Consider the following 15,903-nt stretch of genomic DNA (forward strand, 5'->3'; position numbering starts at 1 on the left):
TAGCACTCGTCATTTATGAAAGACGATTTGGGAAACGTCACAGAATAATTAGGAATCCCTTCAGCAGCAGGAAATACAAATCCAACCAGCCTCAGCCTGAGCCACTGTAAGAAAAAGCTGGGGCTGGGAAGATGGACATTTGGGCCTGAGGCTCAGAGGTCCCAGGTTCAAACCATGGCACTCTCATAAGCCAGATCTGAGGAGTGCTGTGGTAAAAAGGGAAGAAAAAGGCCAGGTACTGGAAAGATGGCATGGTGAACTACTTAATGTCAATTTGTATTCCTTTTTTTTCTTTCTTTCTTTTTTCTCTCAACACAATGGACATTCTGGCTTGCCAAGAGCTCAGGACTTTAACTCTAGTTTAAAGCTTTATAAAATTCTATAAGCTTATGGAAGGAAAAAAAAAATCAGTAAACCAACCAGCCAAATGGAAGAGGCTTTTATTTGTAAAGAAATGAACTTACAACTGGTCTACAATATATTATTGTAATATAAACAATATAAATTAATGATCCTGCAGGCCCACTAACCTTCCATCCAGACCCACATGAAGCAGTGCTACAATAGTCTATGTGGAAATGTGCAGATAACAAAGGTGCAATTACAAGCAAGTTTAAGCAGCAGAGTATAAGGTGCTTCAATTTAATAGTTAATGTTGCCATCAACAAACGTCTGAAAGCTCAATTTTACTTCACTGGATACAGACACAACAAATATGAAAATCTAAAATTCATACACATGCTACTTGTTAGTATGAAAGTGCTTTTTTTAAAAAAAAATACACCAAATGAACAATCTTTTTACATAGATAATGATGTGCTCTTATAAAATCAAAATTAACTTCATTTCCAGGTTATACTTTAAAAAAAAAAAAAAAACCATAGCTAGAGACACCAATCTAGAAATGCTAATGCTAAGAGTGCTAAAAAACTATTTCATTTCTGAAGGAGGACTCTGAAACAATACCCAATGGAAAGGAGACATCTACGAATAATGTTAACATTGGTTAGCCATTTCCCTTGGTGATACTTTGTTCATCACCAGCTTTTAAGAGTTCAACAAAGGCCTATTTTAAATGACAGAAGGAACCATCAAAAAAAGAATGAAAAATCAATTAACATGTGCTTAAAAGCAATAGAAATTAAGATAAAATTACATCGTGACTGGTCTTTGTTCAGTTAACAAAAAACAAATGGACACACACACACACTAATTGCACAAACAGGCTTGAAATGTCAGCCAGTACCTGTCAGGCGCCTGTCTACAAGCCAGCCCTCACCACCAGCTTACTCCTAGAGGAGTTTCTGTACTTTACTCAGACCTTCCCCCCCTTGGACAAATAAAGACAAAAGAGCATTTAAAAGAGGTGACTAGCAATCTAGTTAAACACCATGGAAATGATATAAAATTATACTACCTTTTGTGGACACCACTGATTAAAAAAAAAAGTACATATACAAAAAGCTCTGTGATAAATACTTGAACAGTGTCACATACTCGAAATGGCATATAAATAAAACATTTTAAAAGTGAACTTTCACCAGTCCCATCGTGGGGTGGGGGTGAGACAAAACTTTAATCCAAACTATCAATTAGTCTGAGGTCTGTTCCTGTTTTCAAGTGGTCCTTACATGAACACTTCCCTGTTGTCTGTGCTAAAAGACCTCCTAAACATTAGAGGTTTTCACTGTATATCTTTATGGAGAATGTTACAGTTTCAGGTGATGGTGTTAAGATACATCACAGGAATCACTGGGCAATTCACAGAATCCCCAGGTCTCAAGGAACCTTTCAACTGGTCATTCTCCCACTCACTGTTTACAAACAAATATTCAACAATTCCTGCAGGGGACTCTTCAGTGTCGATCACTTCTGCAATTTATAGGAAATGCTTCTAAATGTCTATGTGCTTTCTAGAACATAATTATCTATAATAACATTTCTTTTGTATACTATTTCTTGCTATGAACTTGTTCAGGGATCTCCCTTAAGATGTTTCTACTTTATAAAGTGGACACTAGGATAAAGCTTTTGCACATACACATGTATGCTAAGTCACACCATCTCCTTTCAATCTGTGGTTATGCACCCCATCTCACACTACCTCTGGACAATTCAAGTCCCAGAATAATTCTGAGAAATAATGGGTTTTCACATCAGTCTCATAATGGAAACTACTAGGTGCCCTCAATTTTGTGACCGAATCAAGTATACAGTTGGCTGATGTTTTGCATCTGAGAGGTGTTATAGGAATTGTGGTGTGATTCAGAGCCCTAAAGTCCTTAAATGCTACAGATTAATCCTCTGCCCAAAACATAAAAACACCTCTCTCCCCAGCTCCAACTTTATATCCAGGATATTACGTAGTGGTAATTATCTCCGTATTTGTTTAGGCCACAGCCACAGTTCTTTGTCACACACAACACTAACTATACACAATGAATGCTGACATGCTTGTGCTCACCTGTTCAAATTTTTCAGCAGGACAACTGGTGTGAGTATTTCTGGGAATTGTCCTCTCTTGTCTATATGCATTTTCTACCTTGATCCTTAGGAGAGTAAAAATTATAGGTACCCCAGGGAATAAACACTTCAGAATGTTTTTTAACCAAAACTTTTAAGTATAAACTGAACCATGAAAAGAGAAATCATTAAGTAAGAGCAACTTCTAAAATACCCTATTATGAGACTTGGGATCATAGTTTTAGAGCTAGGAGGCCCCTGGATGATTTAAACCACAACCAACATTTTGAGTTATAAAGGCTCCATAGTGGTTTCCTCCAGAAGAAAAGCTAAGTAACTGCTTTGGGTGTCACATACAGCTACCACACCAACCAGAAATAAAGTTTACCCCAGTCTCCTCAGCCAGTATTTTATCTTCATTTGTCATAGTCATCGATTATGTGCATTTATTATTTACTGTGGAAGATTAGTTATTATTGAAAACAAAAAGAATTACCACTTTACACCTTAGTATTCAAAACAAGGATTATAAACACTGGGTATTTGATTCACTTGAGGCAAGACTTATAAAAAGTTCTTTCTTTCTAAAATAGGCCAGTGCCTATTTCACTACCAGTCCCATACTTAGTAATAGTTTTCACCTGCATCATATGTATACGCCGTAAAACATGGACATAACACTGATAATATTCCCTATAACTTTTAATCCAATGAACCACGTCTATTGTCAATCCTTAAGACCACTGAAGTCATGTATGTACATGTAACACTATGCCATGCCAGCATATCCATGTTTTCAGTTCATCTTGAAAGTGTATATTGAGTTCTTTTACCAAATTAAAATCCATTTCTTACTGTGCCCCTTTCAAACAACACTGTTTTCAAATGCCCTTGCATGGGTTTTCTTTGTAGGGGTTATACTGATGCCATAATCCTTCTGAGAGCAGCTGTCCCTTTGCAGGGCAATAGAACTGTGTTCAGTGAACCTCTTCTAAGTTGTCATCTTTAAATGAGATTAAATGGTCTCAAGTTATAAAAGGGGGGAAATGAGACATTCATGAAAATCACTGCCCTAAAGGTGTCATCAATATGGAACTTAAGAGAAATGTGTACCTGTATTAAAGTAGAACAGGCAAATTTCATTAGAGATGTTGGACTCAAAGATGGAGGGGAAGGGGGAGGAGTGAGGGGTGGAGTAAGACTCCTTTTATGTATGTGCAGTAAAGTAAAAGTTTAGAGAAAGTCAGTATTTTACTATGAAATATGATGGTAAGTATACCTTTATTGGTGCTTTAAAATTTCTTGTATTAATTTAAACTAGATTAAATAAGCTTTAAAAATAATAGGCAAAGTTTAATTTTTCTAATTTAGGAAATTTTTCTCAATTATGAGGATATAATTTGCAATGATTTTTTTTTATTCAAGAAATGTCTACAGAGCTGCTAAGAATCAAACTATATAATGATATGTCTTATAAACTACTTGCCAGGGTATCTTTCTAAATTTTTTTTCAAAGATATACAAGCTTAGGCTGGGGAGATAGCATAACGATTCTGCAAAAAACAAAACAAAACAAAACAAACAAAAAACTTTCATGCCTGAGGCTTCATGGTCCAGGTTCAATCCCCCGCACCAGGATAAGCCAGAGCTGAGCAGTGCTCTGGTCAAACAAACAAAAACAAAACAAAGATATACAGGCTGAAATTCCATTATAGCAAGACTGCATATACTGTATTTGTGCTTATCTAAGTTGAAGCACAATCTAAAATATGAAATAAAATGTTCTAGATTTATTTGTAAAATACCAGTAATGGTGAATATGGATAAATGGTCATTTCGGGATCCACACTAGTGTGCACCCAAGAAGCAGAGGTAGGCTAGTGTTTACTGAAAGCCACACAAGTCAAAGGGAAACATACCTCTTAATTCTCCAACTTTTTAACTAGGACACAACCGAACAAGTAGCATCTTAAAAGTACCTTCCTTTATAAAAACTTATAGTGCTGGTTCAACTGTGGTATCTGACAATAAATTCTCTCCTTGTGATTTCTGATAACCTTTGGGTTTTTGACAATCTTCCAACTATAGTAGTCACCTTTTTCAGATCAGGAACCACTAACTGTAAGCATCACTGGAACTACTAAGATCTATGTCTCTATAGGGTCACTTGATAATGAACAAAATGAACTTGATGGCAGATAAATCTTGACATAATAAAAAGTATATAACCTGTCTGTTGCTATAATGGGACTCCAACAATTACAACTTACTATTCTGCTAGAGTTTCTTCCTTCCTTCCTTCCTTCCTTCCTTCCTTCCTTCCTTCCTTCCTTCCTTTCTTTCTTTTTCTTTCTTTCTTCTTTTTTTTTTATTACCAGAGCACTGCTCAGCTCTGGCTTATGGTGGTGCGGGGGATTGAACCTGGGACTTTGGAGCCTCAGGCATAGGAGTCTCTGCATAATCATTAACCCATCGCCCTACAATTTACTATTCTGAACTACCATAGGTCTCACTCAGTTGACTGTCCTGTCCTCTTGGATCTGGAATGCTTCTGTTCTCTACCTCCTCACCCTCCTTATCTTCCCTCCTTGGAAGTGGCCCTCAAGGCCCTGCCTATGTGATACACAGGAAACAGTCATCACACATAGTTTCCACAATTCTCTCTAAGGATTTTCAAGGAAAGATCTAGTTAAGCACATGATTTTCAGGATGAGAGGAGTCTTCTGGGGGTTGCGGGTGAGTGAGTGCTCAATGCCAGCCCACACAAGCTCCTGCCATTCACAAAGGGAGAGCTTTCAAAGAACATAACACGGGGCGGTAGTGGCACACCTGGTTGAATTCCCCTGTTGCAATGTGCAAGGACCTGGGTTTAAGCCCCTGGTCCCCATCTGCAGGGGGAAAGCTTTGTGAGTGGTGAAGCAGGGCTGAAGGTGTCTTTCTGACTCTCCCTCTCTATCTCCCCCACTCAATTTCTAGCTGTTTCTATTTTTAAAAAAATAATAAAAATTTTAAAAAAGAAAAACTACAGCTGAGAGGTACTCTGGTCTTAAAAAAAAAAAAAAAGCACACAATAAGGCTGTTCTAGTTAAAAAAATGTATCTTGAAGATGTCTCATCAATGTCCAGTCAGGAGTTTCACCCATTCCATATGGCTATTAGGATAGCATCATTCACATGTCTGCTGCAAGGCAGTCAATTCCTTCCAAACTTTGTCACACAAATACAAGCTAAGACTAAACATCTATATATTGCCTCTCTGCCTGCCCTGGGCCACAATGATGGCAAACCCTGCAGATGCCAATAATGGGTCTTTGAACCCAACAAATTAGTGAGATGGGGCACTGTGACAGATTTCACTCAGAGGCTGGTATCTGAATAAAAGTCTGACTACAGACCACACTTGAATAATGAAGACTGGGTATGTCAAGTGATCAAAGGAATAGTGGCAACAAAACTGATGCTATGTAGTCAGTTGTGCTTCAGCACAGCAGGGAACGAAAGCAGTGGGCTACCCCCCAAATACAGCATTTCTATTTCAAACAGATACAGATATGAATATTCAAAAGTGCAGAACTGTTTCCTCAGTGTCAAAGTAGGATAAACTAAGATGCAGGTCTCCACATCTGCCTCTTTCCCATTCTCAAATTTCTGCAGCATTTCTGAACTCCCACCCTGCCTTCTCTCCTAGAAGACACCTTTTTCACTAGGACTTAAAAAGAAGCCTGTTTAGAGGATGCCACAGCAACTTAAATGTACCAATATGGAAATAGTTATATGCTACTTACAGTGTGACAGATTTTTGGAGCAACACCATCTCATAGGCACTGATTATATCAAAGCTTCATGGCTGTACAGTGTCAGGCATATGCCTACACAGTGAAAAGCCATGTCATGTGAAAGATCATGTTTACCTTTTGTTTGTTTTTATTTACTTTCATATAGATATGTGACTTAAAGCAAATATGATTTCAAACTTGTAAGGTATTTTTTCAAGGGGAAAAGAGTGCATCGGTTATAAAAAAAAAAAGTCAGAAGAGGCAAACTTAGGTAGTAAAAGTAGAATCCCTTGATGAATATGGGATGATCTCACTCTCAGGCAGAAGTTGAAAAACAAGATCAGAAGAGAAAACATGAGTAGAACCTGAACTGAACTGGAGCTGGTGTATCACACCAAAGTAAAAGACTCAGGTGGGTGGGGACGAGAGTATAGGTCCAAAAATGATGACAGAGGACCTAGTGGGGGTTGTATTGTTATGTAGAAAACTGAGAAAAGTTATGTACAAACTATTGTTTTTACTGTTGAATGTAAAGTATTCATCCCCCAATAAAGAAATAAAAAAAAAATAAATAAAAGAATCCTTGGGCCTTCTTCCTGCTTGTTTTCCCTCTCACTAGCTCTCCCACCATGCTCATGCTGAAGCTGTGCTGAAAGCTCAGGAGGTGACCACTCAGTGTTATTATCAATAAGAAACAAGGTTTTTATAAAGAGCAACAAAACAAAAACAACCCCACTCCACCAACAAGGGGGACTGAAGTTAAAAAGCAAACAATCCATTTTTATGTCCAACCATTCACTTCAAAGAAAACTACAAGTGTATAATATAGGCATATTTTGAGTGGGGACAAGTTCTGAACTATTCTTACAATTATTATAATATTTAAGATTATAAGGTGCTCAAATGGAAACCCCTCTTGTGAATTCCCTTGGATAATTAACACAGTGCTAGGCACAAGGGCCTTCAGTTTAAGTACATAACAACCAAATTCTAGAAGGAGTATATAAAAGAAGGAACTATAACAGAGTTAATACCTTAAAGGTCATACATATGTACTTCTGGGAGCTAACCATAATTGCTAGGGGAGTTACCCCTGATAGTCAACTCTGTGTTAATTGTTTTTGGATTACCTATAATAAAGTCTCAACTCTTGGGGAGCTTTTCTTTAGAGCTCTGCTCCCTGTACAGTAGTGTACTAATACTTGGTCTGTACTGATGTCACGAAATTGTGAGATGAGGGTGAAAACTGTCATAATGAACTGTTAGGAAATGAAAACAGAGTAGAGAGTACCCACCTTCCCTTGAAAGGTTAGTCCAATTACTAAAAATGTGAGATAAAGAAATATGTAACACAGACTATAAACTACTGTAGGTCTGGACCAGGAGCCTTATACTAGATTACACATTCTACTCCTACATGGAACTATTAGTAAACAATTTTTTTTTTTGTTCTTTAAACCATTACTACACAAAAGAATCCCACAAAGCATACATTCAAACAAGAGGCATCTAAAGCTTAAAAAAATTACCCGCTGTATTTGTATAAAAATAATTAACATTCTCGAATGTACACAAAGCCAAAAGATAAATATCTGTGATGTCTTTAGTGACATCTTTAGTCTTCGACTAAATCTCAACACAATCTTTTTTGAAAAGATCAGTGACAATGACTGGAAAACCTAGGGGCTCTTCCCACTTATTGAACTTCTGCCATATATTTAGGTATTTATAGACTGTATTTCAATTATTAAGCCATCTCAATCATGTGGTAACAATTAAAATAGATTTTTATGTCTAGAGCTGTAAAGCTCTTGAGGCTTCCACAAACGATTTTGTTTTAGTGCCATCATTCTACAGAATATTAACTCTTCAATCAAAGGTTTCTGCTTTTTAACATTTTCCTTAAAATATGTACAAACAAAATTAGATCTGATCATAAGAGCTGTCATTGGTAAGTGCTTTTTGCAGGAAGCATGCAAGAGTTTATTAATCAAGAAAAAGAAAATGTGCATTCTAGCTAGACCTGGCACTCTCAACATCAGAAAAAAAAAATCCAAAGAGCAGCTATATATTTGCTACAAGCTATTTCCCTGCCAGTAAAGGCTACATACACACCGACTCATAAAATAGAATCGTAGTATGCCCTCAGTAGTGCAGAGGAGCACACATTACTGGTATTCCTTTTTTTCATCCCCAAGTATGCATTTTAGAAAACGAAGGACATCCTTTAGCAGAGCATTAGTGCTACCTGAAATACCTTCATTGTATAATGCATTCCTTATTGTGTTTCATCTTTTCAAAATATATCTTTGGGTAAAAAGAGGCAGCACTTAATCACTCTTCCATTAGGGTTTCTCAACCTTGTACTACTGACATTTTGGGTCAGGTAACTCTGCTTTGAAGGTCCCCCCCCCCCACCCCGTGCAGCATATAATATTTAGCAATACTGCTGGCCTCCAAGTGCTAAGTATTAACAGCAACCCTCCCCCAAACCCCCAGTTTATAACAACCAAAATGCCCCTAGACATTCCCGAATGTTCACTGGAGGACAAGACTGAGAACCACTGCTCTTACTAAATGTACAAAAACCAACTCAGTCACACCAAATTCATGGTCAATTTGGGAGTAGAAACCAACTCTTCTGACTTCCAGGCTAGAATTATTGATGCTAGAATGCAATCCTTTCTTAATAGGCAAAGCAGTTTGTCTGACATGTTATCTGAGTGCATACTGATTATCTCACTGCATACAGTCCCAGTCACTGGGCTCCTGAATTATTCCTAACTTTTAGTTCTTATGATCCAACTATAGAAACAATTTTAGGGTAGAAAAATGTGTATGAAAACTGAATCAAAAAATCAGAAAAGTAAATCATCAAATTACTTTGAAAACAATTCTTTGTATCAGTGATAAACATCACCTTTAAAAAAATTATGGAGTACAACAAGCCTTTGAAAAAATATTATGGCCCTGTGAGAAAGTCTTTCAATGTTGTGCTGACCTTCAAAATCAATTTCAACAATGTCGGCTAATGATGAATAATGGATGAAGGGTTCTCAGTCTGTAGAAGAAATGTCAGCATTTGTTGTGGAGATCCCAATGTGCTTGGCTACTCACCACAACTGAGTGTAATATGCTCGGCCAACCTGAGCCTTTTACTTTTCAAGTTTATTTGAAAAGAGTAAAACCACAGCACTCTTAATGCTCTGTGTTCCTGTTAGGACTCCTTCAGAGAGTTGATGCGTGCACAAATCTTTAGGGCTGGGCCGAGCTTGATATTCATTGCACTCATAAGATGGTCTTCTTTGAGCAAGAGGAGGGCCTGTCCATCAATTTCCTGTGCTCGAAACTCATCTGCGATATCCTGGCAGCCTGGAATTTGATCAGGGAAAGGAAGTCAGAATTAATATTTAATTAGATGTTACTTTTAATAATTACTGTAATGCTGCCACTGCATCTTTAAGCATCTGAAATGCAGGCAGAGAAACAAGTGAGATTTATTCATGGTAGCTTGGAGTTTATTCCTGCAGACAGTACTTCTTGACTTTTCTGAAAATAAGAGTTAATTTGAAATCCAGGTACATCAATTTACTTGGAATTGTTGATCTAAAGGCAATGTCACAAAAATAATCAGTAGCTGTTTCGAGATAAAATATACAGTGATCTAGAATAATACACCTTCACAAAAAGGACAATGTTGTCACCTCAACGCATGGTACATAACAGACTTAGGTGAACCAGTTATACTTCATATATCCTTCACATGTAGGTATTGAGGAATAAAGTATAATGCTCTGCTATTTAAAGAATTGAGAAATCGCTTTTCTTAAGTACTAGAGAACCACTTTCATTATCATTTATATCTTATTTTATTTTTATTGCCACTTGGATTATTGCTGGGGGTCAGTGCCTGAATCAACTGCTTCTGGTTGCCATTTTTCCTTTTTTTTTCTTTTTCTTTTTCTCTCCTCCTTTCTTTGTTAGGACAGAAATTGAAATGGAAGGGGGAGATAGAGAAGGCGAAAGAGAAAGAACTGAAGCACTACTTTACTGCTTCAAAAGCTTCCCCCTATAGGTGGGAACTGGGGGTTCACATGGTAATGTGTGCCCTCAACTGGGAACACTCCTGCCTAACTCCTTCATTTGTACCTTATTCTAACAGGCTTTAATTACCCAGAATGCCTAAAGAGCTCTTGTTGTTCACCCAAGTTGGGGTCAGATCACCAAAACTGTAGTATCAATCTACTGTAATGCCTTCAAATCACCTTCAAATGCAAAACTCACCAGCTTCATCTCCACTTTCAATTAAGTTATGATCCATGCTGGCTAATTTTCTGGTAAATAAGTTCAGTGCTCAGTCTAGTCCAGGTACTGTAGCAGTAAACAATGCTAGCATCTACTCCAACCTCCAAAGCTGTTATTTTCAAACAAATTTCGCACAACCAAGTTACTTTACTTCTCTAATAAGGATACATGAATTGGTGGTCAGGTGGTGGCACAACTGGTTAAGTGCACATGTTGCAATAGGCAAAGACTCTGGTTTGAGCCCCCCAGTCCCTACCTGTAGGGGGAAAGCTTTTCAAGTGGTAAAGAAGAGCTGCAGGTATCTCTCTCTCTCCCTCTCTATCTTCCCCTTCCTTCTCAATTTCTGGCTGTCTCCATCCAATAAATAAAAAAAAATAAAAATAATTAAAAAATTAAAAAGAAAAGAATACATGAACTCAGGGATGGTAAAAGGAGAGAATGACAAGTCATAGATGCCTACTAATATGTAACTGTAAAATTATAGAAAAATAGAAGAAAAAACATAGGTTATATATTTTCTACTTTATTCAAATTAGCATTCGAAGTGCAGAAAAAAGAAAATGATAATAAAAGAGTGGAAATAGTAACCTTTGGATACAACTTTGCTAGAATGACTACCCATTCTATTGCCAATGTACCATCTCTTGCATATATAATACCATTCCTACAATCTTTTTTTTTTTAAATTTATTTATTTAAAAAAGGAGACATTCACAAAACCATAGGACAGGAGGGGTAGAACTCCACACAATTTCCACCACCAGATTTCCGTATCCCATCCCCTCCCCTGATAGCTTTCCTATTCTTTAACCCTCTGGGAGTATGGACCCAAGGTCATTGTGGGATGCAGAAGGTGGAAGGTCTGGCTTCTGTAATTGCTTCCCCGCTGAACATGGACATTGACTGGTCGATCCATACTCCCCGCCTGCGATCTCTTTCCCCAGTAGGGTGATGCTCTGGGGAAGTGGAGCTCCAGGACACACTGGTGAGGTCATCTGTCCAGGGAAGTCTGGTCGGCATCATGCTGGCATCTCATTCCTACAATCTTAACACTAAGCACAAACCTTCTTAATTTTTTATTTGTTATTATTAGTAGATTACAAGATTACAAAATTCTAGAGTACAGTTCCACACCACACCTACCACCAAAGTCCTGTGTCCCCACCCTCCCACCTAACAAAGATAACCACCATAGTTCTGACAAGTCTTACAGTTTACTTGCTTCTGGTTTTTTGGTTTTTTGTTTGTTTGTTTTGCACAAAACACTGATGTCAAATACATATTTTTGGATAAGTAAGAGACTAAATGAGTAAAAAAAAAAAAAAAAAAAAAACGATGAGGAAAAATGGACTCCACTACAGAGGAATTAACTAAAAAATGATGCAAATGGACACAGTTTCTGGATTGTGCTGTGTGTGCTCATTTTTTCTCTGGGTCCTACCATGTTCTCTGTTGGTCACATCTTTCTGTTTCCTGTACAGTAGCCAGCTCTTTAACTTCTCAGATTATTTAAAAACTGATGTTGCTAATATACTCTCCAAAATGTTGATGCTTTTGAAAGAAACTATATAGGTAAACATGGGGTTACTTACTCACCATAGAAAAACCCCTTTTCTTTTCCCCAGAAGTAGCCCTCAACAAAACTGGGTAGACAAAACTGACTAATCTTGCATCTAGCTGTGACTTCATCTTTCCTTTTGTGAAAAAACTAATGTTCTTCTTTCTTCAGTCTTACAAGAACACCAAAAAGAAGAGAAAGATAGGGTAGGACTTAGAAAATAGAAGCAATAAGAAGTAATGAGGACCAAAAGAGCTACATTTGGGAAGAGAAATCAAGAATTTTCCACAGGAAAATACACAGCATGTCAATTTTTTTGCATCTATGTTGTAAGATCCCTCATCTAATGTCTTCAAGCAGGAAGTCAGCAAATCTATCAGGAAAATAATATAGGACAGAAAGTGATTTCAGAAGTGCCATGATCAACAGGAATGCATTATCTACATAACTTCAGACCACAGCTTTAAGCTAGTTACATAAACGTGTGCATAATGTTATGTAAAGAGATTCTAATACCTGTAGCTCCAAAGTCCCAGGTTCAGTTCCTGACCACCCACTTCCCCATGAGCTAGAGCTCAGCAGTACTCCAAATAAAAATAAATAAAATAAGACAAATCGTTAGAAAAACCAGATCTACCACAGATTTGCAGATTAGTAAATGCAGAATAAGCAGGTCATTGTATCAAGGAAGAATTAAAGACTTAAAAAAAATTTTTTTTTTGAGAGAGAGCTCTTTCTTGGTTTTCACTAGGACTTCACCAACCTGGGCAGACTTTTTTCCAGATACCACAGCACAAAAGCTTCCTGTAACGCAGTGAGGCCAGGCTCACGCCTGAGCCACACACATGGTGAAGTGAGCACTGTCCAAGTGAGCTATTTTGCCCTCCTGAAAAGAATGTTTTAATACATAAATAAAAGAGAACTGTGTCACTCTGGTCACAGTTTTGAGATTGGGTATATCCCATATTAGTTCCAAACAGAACAGGTCACAAGATAGCATAACAGAAAAAGAGGAAACCCACAGGAGTAAGTGCAGTGCCCTAGTAAGAGAAAAGCCTCTCCTGACTGTCCATGGAAAGAAACAAAATGCAGAAGATGGCAGATTTTACAGGCTTGACCATTCATACAAAAAAAGCTTGGGAACAGACTGCTCAGGAGAAAAGTTAACAGCACAAATGAGCTGGAAGAGGCATAAAAGGAACACAGAAAAGTGAGGATAAAAGGTATTTCTGATAGATTTACCTCAAGCTACAGTTAGGGGCGGCAGAGAGGAGGGCTTGAGAAAGAAGTTATAACTGGCCAGATAAGCTTGTTTAGCTGGTCAAAGCAATCTCATTTAATGCACATAGGAAAAGCAGAGTTATACTGAACAGACTCTTAAGCAATGCCAAATATAAGTTAGTCTTCTTTTAGTGAATATGCCTCTTAACAACTGGAATCAAGATTAAGTATCTAGACAAATTCAGTTAGACAAATAACTGAAATCATGAGCAACAATAAGCTTTTTTAAACGCAAGTAAAGGAAAAATGGAGACAAAGGAGTTAGCTTTTTTTTTTTTTTTTTCTAATAAAGAAAGTGGATTATGAGGAAAGTTAGAAAAAGAGCCCTTAACACGTGGAACAAAGCACAAAGACCGGTCTAAGGATCCCAGTTTGAGCCCCTGGCTCCCCACCTGCAGAGGAGTTGCTTCAAAAGTGGTGAAGCAGGTCTGCAGGTATCTATCTTTCTATCACCCTCTCTGTCTTTCCCTTCTCTCTCCATTTCTCTCTGTCCTATCCAACAATGACGACATCATTAACAACAACAATAATAACTACAACAATAAAACAACAAGGGCAACAAAAGGGAATAAATAAAACAAAATATTAAAAAAGAAAGAGCCCTTAAAATAATGAGGCATATCCAACAAGGGCAACAAAAGGGAATAAATAAACAAATAAAAATAAAAAAAAATGATCCTTGAATCTTAAAAAAAATAATAATGAGGCATATCAAAGTGATAGATCAATCGGTAAAATCATTATTTGGCCAAGTATTTTCTTCAGGATATAAGTCTATTCTCATCCCCTCCAAAATAAGAACTGTTTTCTCACGAAAGAAAAGGCAAGCCGCCTGAAAGCTGGAATTGAAGGTTGTCTTTACAGATTCCAGTGCTAATTCTCAAACCATTTGGCTTGGCCTAAAAACTAAAATGTATTTCGTTAGACATCAAAACCAACCCAATGAAGACTTACCACCCTCTAGTACACTGGTGGTAAAGCAGATTTTAAATCCACAAGAGTGAGGCCATAACTCACATCACTTAAGTTTTCTCTACAGTGTATGCTTAAAATTTCCTAACAGAAATGTATCCTCTTTCATCTAGTTCATCTTCTTTAAAAGTATTAGCATATGTATTATAAATTAGCGTATATATTAGCATATGAAAATGAGTTTCTTAAAAAATTAATAAAGCTTTAGAGTTCTTTCCTTCCTTCTTTCTCCCTTTCTTCCTTCCTCCCTCCCTCCCTTCCTACCAGAGCACTGCTCAGCCCTGGCTAATGGTGGTACAGGGGATTGGATCTGGCACACTTAGACTTTCAGACATGAGAGTCTTTTTGTATAACCACAGTGCTATCTCACCTACCCTAGAGTTCTTACTATGCATAAAGTAAAATCTTTACAGAGTTGTTAAAATCAGTGATGTTTCTGAATTTACTTGCTTCCACTTACATGGCTCTTTAGTTATCTTCAGAGAAAGATTAATTAGCAATAATAGCTGGATTAACTTTAATAAATATATAGACAAGTTCCAAAAGGATGCATTTCTCTGAAAAGCATGTCAAGAGAAATGGTATGGGGGCTATGGAAATAGCTCAGCTGGAAAAGTGTCAACCTTGCATGTCTGAGGTTTCTACTTTGATCCCTGGCACTGTGTGTACCAATGTGGTGCTCTGGTTTCTCTCTCTCTCTGATGTAATTAATAAAACAAATCTTTAGAGATAAACAGTATGATTCACAAGAAAAACAAAATTAGAACATTAAAAAAAAAGTCTCCTTGGTGTGGTCTGGAAAGTATAGTAAGGGCAGGACTTCAGACATGGAAGCACGAGTTAATTCCCAGCACCACATATGCCAGATAGTCTCTCCCTCATGAAATGAATAAAATGCAATAATAATAAAGTCCATTTCCATATCCATAAAGTTAGATTGAATGATAAAATAAAAACCTATTTCTGGGGCTGGGGAGAGAGCATAATGGTTACACATTAGGCTTTCATGCCTAAAGACTTTCATGATGACTTTAATGATGACTCTTTAGTCACTACCAGGCCACCCCATCACCTGAGGCCCTAGTCAGGGAGTCATGGGATTCCACACAGGCATGATGGGCCTAGACCTCTAACAGGTCCCTTTTGCCACTGTCACGGGTCATCTCCATCAGGAACAACATAATAAACCCTTTTGTGGGCCCCTATAGGACCTTGCCCTCAATGTGGATCAACAATGGTAGAATGTTCCATTCTCCAAAGGGAGGTTGGACAACATACTCTACCTACTACCGAGGAAGATGGGTCCTGAAATTAGTGCAGCCTGGAATTCTGTGACCACAGAATGTGAGCTCAGACCTACAGGGATGCAGAGGTTACATAGACTCCTGTGCTGATCAAACCGATGGGGTTTATAGTTAACAATATTTATATACTTTCCCCATACTTGGGAGCTACTCTCTTCCTTGATCCAGCTTCTTAGTCCTTTTTCCAACTATGACACCATTTTTCCAGACAATAACCTGGGTCCACCTGCATATTTGCTGTCAGG

At 37.7% G+C, this 15,903-nt stretch overlaps 1 protein-coding gene across 6 annotated transcripts in view; it reads right to left on the bottom strand.

Annotated features, from left to right (window-relative positions):
• Nucleotides 1–423: 423 nt before the first annotated feature.
• The window catches only part of PHC3 (polyhomeotic homolog 3), an 85,619-nt gene continuing 70,139 nt past the window's right edge, over nt 424–15,903 (bottom strand). For 5 of the 6 annotated variants that reach the window (XM_060171941.1, XM_060171940.1, XM_060171938.1 and 2 more), the window contains one exon: nt 424–9,610. In XM_060171941.1, coding sequence (XP_060027924.1) covers nt 9,456–9,610 — 155 coding nt within the window. In that variant the 3' untranslated portion in view covers nt 424–9,455. The remainder of the gene's footprint in view (nt 9,611–15,903) is intronic. The other variant, XR_009544730.1, reaches the window with a different exon arrangement.

The sequence above is a fragment of the Erinaceus europaeus genome, chromosome 14 (genome assembly GCF_950295315.1).
Source record: "Erinaceus europaeus chromosome 14, mEriEur2.1, whole genome shotgun sequence".
In the NCBI taxonomy this organism is placed as follows: domain Eukaryota; kingdom Metazoa; phylum Chordata; class Mammalia; order Eulipotyphla; family Erinaceidae; genus Erinaceus; species Erinaceus europaeus.